Source organism: Triticum urartu, chromosome 4, assembly GCF_003073215.2.
Source record: "Triticum urartu cultivar G1812 chromosome 4, Tu2.1, whole genome shotgun sequence".
NCBI classification, from domain to species: Eukaryota; Viridiplantae; Streptophyta; class Magnoliopsida; order Poales; family Poaceae; genus Triticum; species Triticum urartu.
Window position 1 is genome coordinate 27,868,872 of NC_053025.1, and position 11,549 is coordinate 27,880,420.

Here is an 11,549-nt window from a genome sequence, read left to right on the forward strand (position 1 = left end):
CTAGAATGTTTACATTTATAATTTTTTTATGTTTTCCTTGTATTTTACGTTTATAATTTTCTAAGTTTTCTCATTTTCTTTTTTTGACTTCCCTCTGACTTTTTAGTTTTTTTACATGTTTCGTATTTTCATGAGTTCTCTTATTTGGTGATGTATTGTCCTTTATTTATTTTGTGCAAAACATGGGTTCCCACTTGTGCTAAAAGACTGACACAGCTCTACCGGTCTGACTTGATCGAGGGTTTAACAGTCCCATATTGAAGTTTATGAAGTATTAGTCGATAGTTGAGGGACAAAAGGTAATTTACAGTGGTGTGGAATCAAAACATCACCAATGTCTGAACAAGTGACTAAGTACTCCTAGGTCATCACTAAGCTAACTAATGACGTGGTATGCCCTGCATCCTATGTAGTAGCACTCTACATGGCTAGCAAAACTGATCCTACATGTATGTGCATGGCTCTGCCGCCCAGCGGGATCACGTATGCATGCCGGCACTACAACGACGATGAGGCGTCGGCGACCAGCTTCCGGAGCGCGCGTTTCGACGCTGCCACGTCCCTCCCGGCCACGAACGGGTGAGCAAGCAGCTCCGCCACGGACGCCCTGTTGCGGTAGTCCTTTTGCAGGCACGCGGCGACGAACCCCCGGAGCTCCGGCGAGGCCGCGCCGTCGGGCAGCACGGGCGGCTCGCCGAAGCAGACGGCGCACATGAGCGCGGCCCAGGTCGGCTGCTGCCCGGCGGGGAGGAGCGGGTACCTGCCCATGAAGAGCTCAAGGAGCGTGACCCCCAGGCTCCACACGTCGGCGGCGTACGGGTCGTAGTGCCCCCCGTGCGCCTCCGGGTCGAAGCGCTCCGGGCTCATGTACGCGGAGGTGCCGGCGTACGACGTGCAGTGGTCGCCGGCGCGTGCGAGCACCCTGGCGATGCCGAAGTCCGCGACCTTCACCTCCCCGGCCGTGCTGGCGAGGAGGTTCGCCGGCTTGATGTCGAGGTGCACGATGCGGCGGGCGTGGAGGTACGCCAGCCCCGACAGCGCCTGCGCCGCCACCTCCGCGAGCGCGGCCTCCGTGAACGCGCCGCGGCGGCTCCGGATGGAGTCGAGCGACCCGCCGTCCACCAGCTCGAGGAGTAGAGCGACGTCACCGGATGCCGCGGCGGGGAGCACGGAATGGCACCGGACGACGAATGGCGAGGCCGTGCGGCCGAGGACGTCGGCCTCGGCGGCCGCGGCGGGGTCGCCGTAGTGCTGGACCTTGAGCGCGTAGAGCGCGCACGTCTCCCGGTGGCGCACCTTGTAGACGGTGCCGCCGTTCCCGCGGCCCAGGACGGCGAGCTTGTCGAAGTCGGCGAGGCGGAACTGGCTGGACAGCGCCGACGGGGTGGAGGCCTTGGTGGCCGTCGGGTTGGGGCGCCGGGCGAGGACGCCGAGCTCCTGCGCGGCGGCGCGGGACGGGACGGGCAGCGCGAGGTGCAGCTGCGGAAGCCTCTTCTCCCTGATCAGAGCCATGTGTCTGTCACCACCGTAGGCTGATGATCACCACCGTAACGCTGAGCGATCTGAGCTGCTGCTGCTTTGCTTTGGGCTGTTGAAGCAGACTGGCAGCTCATTTATACGCGTGCTCTGCTCTGCTCGTGTGATTCTGAGGTCTGAATCCGTATCTATCTCTGTCTCTCCTGCTTTCAGCAAAGAGATCATAGTCGACCAGATTGTGACTTGCAGGAGATTCTACCGTAGGAATGTTTGCTAGTAGAAAATACTACTAGAATAAAACCGCCTCAATCGCCCATCACTTTTTAATGGAGCGACATGGATGAATGTGACCTTGAAATTTCGAAGGCAGGCGCCTGTAATGCACTACGTAGCCATGTACTGTGGTGGGTGGTTAATTGGCATGCTACATGCTGATTAATTGGAACACGATAGCGAGAGGGACGAGAGCTCAGTCGATCCATGTCGATCAAAGGGATCGACACCCGCCAGCAAGGCCTACTTCTAATGGCAATGGGCTGCCAGTATTATTAAACTTGTGCAACGTGTGTCGTCAGGCGCCTCCATTGTTAGAACACAACACAGCACGCCATGATGCGTCCATCTGCGTCGTTTTGATTTTCTTTATTAACGCCTAACTCTGAGAACCAGCTGTATGTTATCCCGCATTCTGTTGACACAAAAGGGGTGCCTCAAATGAAAAGTTCAGCGCCAATTGTACTAACCGAAATGCTAAGGAGTTCACATTTACTCTCGGATAAGCATGAAGGTGTCCCAATGGACGACGAGAAACATACGTCGACTTGGATGTACACGATTAGAGTTATTTACTCAAAACCATCACACTCGAGGCTAAGGAAACAACTTGGTACTAGATTCAAGCCAGGGCACAAGAAAACCACATGCTGAGAATTCATCGGGAAAACAGCCAAACCGACAATCAAACAAACTCATGATCAAATACAACAAGATACTTAGTAAAGGGAATAATAAACCAGAGAATATAGATTACACTCAAATACCATATACAGGTCAAATATTAAGCAGCGGCTGAACAGCTAATCAAAAACCAAATTAACATTAAAAGGAAAAGCCAGAAAAATGCTTAATCCTAATTTGGATGGAGAACTGAACAAAATCTCTTATAACTAGCTTTTTACACGAGAACACCTAGAAAAGCTTCTAGATGAACAAAGCGAGACAAGGTCCGTGCTAAGCAGATATTGGCAAGAAATTGCTAGGCATAACATAAACTAATACCTATATATGGTTCAGCTAGGCACCATATATACAACACCATGAGAAGGTACAAACAATTACGGCTGTGAAAATATTAACCACTGTGACCTCCAAAGATTACAGGAAGAAACCTCCTCAAAACTAGTATGCAAATTTCATGCATCGCCATGTACAGGTTGAACCATATCACAAAAGGAAATGCAAACCACATATACTACTGATGGAATTTGAAGCTGCTGCAGTGCTGCTGCTCGGACCTAGCTAGGAGGAGGGGGACTACTTGACTGAAACTAGAGCCTAGCTACTACTTACCGTGTATGATCCAGCAGACCAAATTAAGAGCCTACTACTGGCAGGCTCCATCACACCGGTTTCACAGCCATAGCAACGAGCGACCTATAGCTTGATTTACTTACACACAAATCTGTCATCCAGTTTCTGATCGCAAAATGTGCATTAATTAGGACGACACACCCCCCTCCCCGTCTTCCTCATCTTCTTCCTCTTTTCTTCTTCTTCTTCACTGTGCAACACGTTCAAATTCTCAGCAATCTCCACGTCGAACTTGGGACTGAAGTAGACCAGGTCCATCCCTAGCATGCCATCCGCGCTGCGGGTTCCACGGACGGTGATATCATCCGGGATGTACTTGGCGTCATCTGGATACACGATTTTCCTCGCACTAATCACACCATAATAGCAACGGCCTATTAACAAGAAAATAAAGCCCGAGATTCAGTAAGAGACAGAGCACACGCCAATAAGCCAATTCCAATTCAAATCTACCACTAGTGCATGCAATGCAATCATGACAAGGTCGTGCGGTGACCCAAAGTACTAACCAAGTGCTATCAGGTACTACTTACCCGCATTCGCATAGGGTAGAGGGCAGCAGAATTCTGGCTCCTGCTCACGTGAGGAGAACGAGAATTCAGCGTAGAAAAGCGTCCTCTGAAGCCTCAAATCACATGTGGCCGTGAAGTTCACATGGTAGCGAATATAACCGCAGGGGCGGTAGCCTTTGTTTCTTTCCTCCACACCCAAGATAGTATCGAGTTTATACTTTGATCCCTACATACAGCAAGCAAGAGTGTTGGTCAAAATTAATCAAGGTATAAAGGGAATATACTATATGTAGCGCGCAGCTAGCTACGATGCATGGGAACCAAATTTAATACCTACCAAAAACTGTTGGGTCGTGTATTCCTTGAGCAACTGGTCAATCTTTGAACGGAAGCAGCTCCTCTCATCCTCATAATCCGATCTCTCGCTTGACACCGCCCTCAATGCCCCCGTACAAAGCTCAGGAGCTTGCACAGTTTGAGCCCCGGATCTGTTTCTGTTCCATATGAGCGAAATACTTTGTGTCATGTCGTCGACACGCAACACGGTACCACTAGTTTGAGCCTCGGTTATAAATGAGAGCAGCTCGCTTCGCGTATCGGGCATCAGCAGCAGCAGCTGCCTTGGCAGACTCATGGAAGGGGTTCTTTCCAGAACTCTCTATCGATGATGGCAACATGTTAGCAATGTCGCATTTTGTACTGCAGAGGAGCTCCAGAGCACAAGCCGGCACCGAGAATTGGGGGTCGGCGAATGCGGCGAGCTCCATAAGGCCCTTGAGGGAGTGAACCTGTGCGCGGAGCAGACATAGGGGGTCCATGACATCATTGTACTCTACCATGTCCCTGCCTTCAGAAACTGGCAGATTGCAGCCACAACTGTTGTACCAGATAGAGTTGACGATGATGTTGGAGACAAGGTCCATGCAGCCATAGCAGTGGCCAGACTTGAGGATGCTACGCATGAGCGAGCCAGAGGGTGTGGGCAGCAACTTGAGCGCCTTGATGTACAAGTTGTGAATTATACCATAGAGGTACATCTTGAGAGACTGTAGGTAATCACATGCGTCGCCGCCGCCACAGGGTGTCTTGAGATTGTGTTTCTGGCCATCTGCTATTGCTTTTCCCAGGCAATCTTGCAGCTTGTCAGGCAGGACTCCGGACTGCAATGACGAGATGGGGATTCCATCCCAGCCCAAGGTGGTGGTGGCGGTCCTGGCGTCTGCCGTAGTAGAGAACGATGTAGTTTCGGAGCAACTAGCCTCCAGCATGTGACGAACATGGACAACAAGCCCTCTTTTGGTATGGATAATGCCGGCAGTACAAACCGGGCTCATCATCACGTGTAGGATGCGGTGGGTTGCCCAGACATCCTCAACTGTGAGAGGGATACCTTGAGCATCAGCTGAAAATAGCTTCTTCAGAAGGGCAAAGTTGGCGTCTTGGAGCCGGATTGACATGAGGCGAGCCAAGGTGGTGGGTGAAGGGTGACCTGCTATGGTGGCTGCCGACTAAGGGCGGCTTGGGTCCTATCAGATTCGGGGTCCAATGCTTCGTCCGCGTATAGATCGTGTTGGATGAGCATGACGGCGAGGAGGAGATTGGCGTCGGCCCTGTAGAGGTAGCTGATGGCCTGCTCCTTTTTGAGGCATCCGAAATACGCCATGAGGAAGGCGAGAAGACTCTGGTAGGATCCTGATACAACCCGTCGCCAGCCGCCCAGACCGGGGATGGATCGTCTGGTGGTGGTGAGCACCCGTCGTTTGGATCTTCTTGTGGCGGGCGGAGACGGAGAGGTGGCGGGGGCGGGGGCGGCGTCTTTGGGGAGGAGGGCGAGGGTGTTGAGGATGATGTTAGAGACGGGGTCGAGGAGGCCGAGGCAGGAGCCGCCGCCATCGGTGGTGAGGAGGGGGAGGAGGTCCGGCATGGCATCGCAGGGCAGCCGGCTGAACGCCTCCTCGTAGAAGCCGACCATGAGCTTGTTGATGGCTAGGGCCAAATCCTGGTCGGTGAGAAGAGGCGCGTCCTCGCCGCGGCAGCTGCTGCTGTGCATGCACGAGATCAGGCCCCTCCCAAGGGGAGGAGAGCCGGCGGCAGAAGTGGATCCGGACGCCATTAGCCAGCGGCGATCTGCGAGCAGAGACACGGCGGCCGGAGCTGACTTGGTGGCGGCGGGTTCTCTCGACGGATAACGTAAGGTACGTACGAGTCGTTCAGTGGATCATGGATCGATGGAAATCCTAGCTACGGGACTACTATGGATGGGGTATTACCGAGCCGTATTATGTTTGGAAACCGACCCATACTAGTACTGTTTTTTTACTATTTTTTTGTTAGGAAACCCATCAGTATTACTACCAGATTTTCTTTTACCTTTTTTTTTGCTAGTAAAGTCCACGCGTGTGCTACTTGTCAAAAAAAAACTCTGGAGAATTTATCCTCTATCTAACATGGAAAACGCTTGCCTTCGGCCAGTGGATCGCACACGAACGATCCGCCGCCTGCTTTGTGTGACATGTGTCCTCTTTTGCGTGCCTCTTTGCAACATCACGCATGTTGCAAATTGCCTCCTGCAACAAGACGCATGTTGCAAAAACAATGAAGACAAAAAAAACTATAAATATTTTCTGTAACATCATTTGTGTGTTAAAAAATTTCTTCTGCAGCAACATCCATATTGCAAAAATAGTGTAGAAAAAAAATCTGCAACATCACCTATATTGCGAAAGGTTTCCGCAACTAAGCTTTGTTGCAACGTATTATGCAACACAATCCTTGTTGCAATGATGGAGATAGTGTTGGATATTGGGTAGATATAGATCTAACGGCCGCCGAATCGGCGGATGTTTTAAAATGATCCGCTGGCCGACGCGTAGCATGGTTCATCCAACATAGAGCATGACTATTTTTCTCTACGTAAGCATATATATATAGGGAAGTGCGTGCTATCCCTCCCGGTGACCACTTAAACAAAAAGTGGCCGGGTTGTGGCACCAAGCTCCGTGTCTTCTTTTTGTCGTGCGACCTAGTACAGATTCTTCGTGCTGACAACACACATTGAGATTTTAAATTTTGCATATACATATATAATAATAATATTTTATCTACTTTCTACTCTACTTGTGTTGCCCCCAAATTTCAATGTGTATCAAATACGGAACTCTGCCAGGTTGCATGATGAAAGAAAGACACGGAGCTTGGCACCACAATCTTGTGCAAACGATCTCTACCTCGGCACGAAGACAATGCACCAACCCCCACTACCTCAACCCAAGGACATGCAACGTCAACCCTTGTCATCGGGTCAATCAACTATACTACACCAACAATTTTCTAAACGGAAAGTGTAATATCCCCTTAACTATATTTTGGTGTTGATGAAAAAAGTTAAAGGGATTAATGATGTCATTATCATGCGCATGAGTATCGAGGATTGACCGCTATCAAAATTTTAAAAACTTGAGGAGGGCCATGCAAAAAAGTTTGTATTTTTGATAAGTTTTAGGTATTGTCTCATTCATCCCTATTAAACAGCCCTAGAATGCAGTAATAATTTTTTAACATAAAATGTGGTCATTTTATTTCACATTTCTCGCCATGAATGCTAAAGAAAGGCATACACACAAGATCAACACTAAAAGAGGTAAACCTTACTACAAAACTTTGTTTGGGTGCTTTTTGCGCTTTTGAGCAAAGTTAGTTGAGGTGATCCCGAGCCCATTCTAGGAGTGTGAGGCTGGTTCGCAGCCTGACCCCAATGCCTTCCCCATCGTCGTCCCTGCCACCACCCGCTCCGATGACCGCCGAGGACTCCGTCCACACCCATGACGGGGCCCAGTGGCTGGGCCTCGAAGAAATGATGGCCCTCTCCGCGGTCGGTGACGTCGCCATCCCGAAGCTCGACGCCGCGGTCAAGGAGGAGGCCATGGAGGAGATGGAGGAGGAGGAACCCGCGGCACGGAAACCGGCACTGGTCGGCCAGAGGTGGTCGTGGACGGAGATGGTGCCGTGCACGCCGGAGCAAGTGCACTTTGACACGTGGTCACCGTCTCCGCCACGGGCCAGAGGTCGTGCATCCGCAGCCGCCTCCCGACCGGTAGGGGCCGCCCGCCTACATCGACCTCATTGGCGATGAGGATGGCGATGGCGGAAACTAAAGACAACGGCAACCGCGGCGGCGACGGGTTTTTCTAGCTTTTTTAATTTCATTTAAATTTTGAGTCTAGTAAAGAATGTGGTGGATTGGACTTTTGTGGACATTTATGTTTATATTAATGTTTTTAAATTATGTGCAATGTCTATTTGAGTTTGTTTTGGGTCAAATTTGCAAGTCTAAAAAAGGACAATTCGGGATGCGGCATGCTGGTTGGGCGCACCGGCGGCAGAACAACCGCATCCGGATGCCCGTGTCCGTTTTTCCGACCCAAATAGACAAAATCCAAACAAAAACGGGCGTCCGGTGTCAACAGTTGAGGTTGGTCTAAGGATCCAATTCTGTAGAACTCCACCGAGTCAAAGGAGCTAGACTGTACTCAGATAAGAGATCATTGCAGTGACGCGGTAACACTGATTAGACTTATTTACCGAACTTATATTTTTTTAAGCAGCCTTCTTACGTTAGTAGACCACATCATATCTAACACAGCGGCAGCATCGCAGATTAGGCCTCGGATAATAAAATGATCAAAGCGGCGCAGGTGCCATTGATGGCGTGCTGAGGTCCTACGTTCCAACGAGTGAGACGCCTGATGGCACACGTCGCGTATCATCCTTTAACTAAGCCCTAATGGCAGACATTAGTTGTCCTTTGAGAGCTGCATACTTGACTCTCGCCTATTGCTTTCTCTCTTTAATTTTCTTGATATTTCGGCTCGCGGTAAGTAAAAAATACATGTCTCTTTTATTTTATTTTATTTTTAATACTCTCTCCGTTCGTTTTTGTAAGGCGTTTCAGACAGCTGAGTTTGAACTGTTTAGTACACTGTCTGAATTTACTAAAACGTCTTATATAAGTGAACAGAGGGAGTAACAAATACTATGTCTCTTTCCTTGAGATTCTGACCCGCGGGTGTTGACAATGGGCATTCGGACTGAGCTGACACACATGTTCGTCCACGTCACTCGATTAAGAATGCCCTGTTAATCTCCGACGGCCGGCGAGTAGGGTGTGAACGTAGTAATTTAATCACCAGCACTCCAGCAGGCGGCTTTATTCTATCCTGGGAATTACTTGCGCGGGAGAGCTTCAGCTAACCAGTCTAGAAGAAGAGAGTCTAGAAATGACACCACGTACCGACGTACGTGACCCGTGGCATGCCAGCGCCCAGCTTGTTGTCTTCACCTCTGGCTGACCTGTGTGGTCCAGCAAGTACAAAGCGCAGGGGTAAAGACTTGCTGTGGAAGTAGAATGTACTCGCTCCGTAAACTAATATAAGAACGTTTAGATGACTAGTTTAATGATCTAAACACTCTTATATTAATTTACAGAGGGAGTACTCTAGAATGAGTGCTCATTTTGATGACAAGTATTTTCGGACGGAGGGAGTAGTAGAAAATTTAGGGTGAATGCGCATGTCGCGATCTGGCCGACTATGATTTGCTGAAAGCAACAGAGTCAAGCCATATGGTATGCCATAGAGCACACGTATAAATGAGCTATCAATCTGCTTCAACAACCCAAGGCAGTTAAGCAGGGCAGCAGTAGCTCAGATCACCCCAGCGTTACGGTGGTGATCATCGGCCGACGGTGGTGGCAGACACACACATGGCTCTCATACGTGAGAAGAGGCTTCCGCAGCTGCATCTCTCGCTGCCCGTCCCGCCCCGCGCCGCCGCGCAGGAGCTCGGCCGGCGTCCCAACCCCGCGGTCGCGCCGGCGCCGACGGCCACCAAGGCGTCGACCCCATCGGCGCTGTCCAGCCAGTTCCGCCTCGCCGACTTCGAGAAGCTCGCCGTCCTGGGCCGCGGCAACGGCGGCACCGTCTACAAGGTCCGCCACCGGGAGACGAGCGCGCTCTACGCGCTCAAGGTGCAGCACTACGGCGACCCGGCCGCGGCCGCCGAGGCCGACGTCCTCAGCCGCACGGCCTCGCCCTTCGTCGTCCGGTGCCACTCCGCGCTCCCCGCGGCCGCCTCCGGCGACGTCGCGCTGCTCCTCGAGCTGGTTGACGGCGGGTCGCTCGACTCTGTCAGGACCCGCCGCGGCGCGTTCCCCGAGGCCGCGCTCGCGGAGGTGGCCGCGCAGGCGCTGTCGGGGCTGGCGTACCTCCACGCCCGCCGCATCGTGCACCTCGACATCAAACCGGCGAACCTCCTCGTCAGCACGAGCGGGGAGGTCAAGGTCGCCGACTTCGGCATCGCCAAGGTGCTCGCCCGCGCCGGCGACCACTGCACGTCCTACGCCGGCACCTCCGCGTACATGAGCCCGGACCGCTTCGACCCGGAGGCGCACGGCGGGCACTACGACCCGTGCGCCGCCGACGTGTGGAGCCTGGGGGTCACGCTCCTTGAGCTCTTCATGGGCAGGTACCCGCTCCTCCCCGCCGGGCAGCGGCCGAGCTGGGCCGCGCTCATGTGCGCCGTCTGCTTCGGCGAGCCGCCGGTGCTGCCCGACGGCGCCTCCTCGCCGGAGCTCCGGGGGTTCATCGCCGCGTGCCTGCAAAAGGACTACCGCAACAGGGCGTCCGTCGCGGAGCTGCTTGCCCACCCATTCGTCGCCGGCAGGGACGTGGCTGCGTCGAGATGCGCGCTCCGGAAGCTGGTCGCCGACGCCTCGTCGCCGTCGTTGGAGTGCCGGCATACGTGATCGCGTTAGGCGGCAGGACCATGCACATACATAGGATCAATTTTGCTAGCCATGTACAGTGCATGTATGCAGGGCATAACACGTCGGTTAGATTAGTAATGACCTAGAAGCTACTCCCTCCGTTATAAAATAGATGACTCAACTTAGTACAAATTTAAACATCTATTTTAGAACGGAGGAAATATTAAGGATATATACTCACTTGTTCAGACAAACATATGAATTCCGGTACAGCTGATTTTCTATGTTTCGTCCATCGGCTGATGTCCATTTCTCGTTCCCATCAAGCACAAAAAAGGCTAGACTCAACGGAATCTAATAACACATCGCTAACTAACTTATTTATCTTGACATGTAAGTATGTCATATCACCATACAACTATGAATAGGATAAGGCCCATCTCAACATGCAATTATGCATGAAAAAAACCCACTATAATATTCAACTATGCATGAAAAAATATTATTCATTCAATTATTCTATTTATATTCAATACATATTATTGCAACTATACATAATTGAAACTAATAAGTTTGTATGTATTTTTAATCTTGGTTGTAATGTTGTCAATTCAAATTTTCATCAATCAATTCCCGTAGCAATGCCAGGGGCGCCCTCTAGTTCAGTTTACGGGCTGGAGTTATGGGTGTACGTGTCCGCAATTACAGGCGTAAAATTTATTTCCTCTACTAGCTCCCTCGGCCCCTCCCCCATTTTTTGCCGCAGAACTCCATGTGTCAGCCTGCATGATTTTTTTTTTTAGAACCACCCTCAAATGCCTTTATTCATTACTTAGACGGTTTACATCCGATTGCACTAGGGCATACAATTGCACTAGGGCAATCAATGAAGCATGTAAAACATCAAAAGATATTACAGTCGAAGCACTCGCAAGGTTCTCTCTGGCACACCAATGAGCAGCCTTATTGGCCTCTCTTCTAACATAGTTGACTCGTAAACCCTGAAAGTTCTGGAGATAGGATTTGATCTCGCTGATGATTGGGCTTCCTGTCGACCTGCACTCCATCGCCATGTACTCATCTATAACATTTTTGCAGTCCGATTCGATGGTCACCCGCGCCCAGCCCTTCTCCATAGCTAGATGCACAGCTTCCCTGACACCTAGCAGTTCAGCCCAGTATGGGTCAGTCACCCCCGACAGCTTGCG

General features: G+C 51.1%; 2 protein-coding genes across 2 annotated transcripts; one reads left to right on the top strand and one right to left on the bottom strand.

The window, feature by feature from the left end:
- Positions 1 to 498: 498 nt before the first annotated feature.
- LOC125554564 (mitogen-activated protein kinase kinase 9-like) lies at positions 499 to 1,512 on the bottom strand. The gene has a single exon (XM_048718084.1). The coding sequence runs from the start codon at positions 1,510 to 1,512 to the stop codon at positions 499 to 501; it is 1,014 nt and encodes a 337-aa protein (XP_048574041.1).
- Positions 1,513 to 9,339: 7,827 nt separating this feature from the next.
- LOC125554565 (mitogen-activated protein kinase kinase 9-like) lies at positions 9,340 to 10,380 on the top strand. The gene has a single exon (XM_048718085.1). The coding sequence runs from the start codon at positions 9,340 to 9,342 to the stop codon at positions 10,378 to 10,380; it is 1,041 nt and encodes a 346-aa protein (XP_048574042.1).
- The last annotated feature ends 1,169 nt before the right edge of the window (positions 10,381 to 11,549 follow it).

What these genes read in the sequence shown, in the direction of transcription:
- LOC125554564 (XM_048718084.1), bottom strand. Translation starts at nt 1,512, where the DNA reads ATGGCTCTGATCAGGGAGAAGAGGCTTCCGCAGCTGCACCTCGCGCTG.
- LOC125554565 (XM_048718085.1), top strand. Translation starts at nt 9,340, where the DNA reads ATGGCTCTCATACGTGAGAAGAGGCTTCCGCAGCTGCATCTCTCGCTG.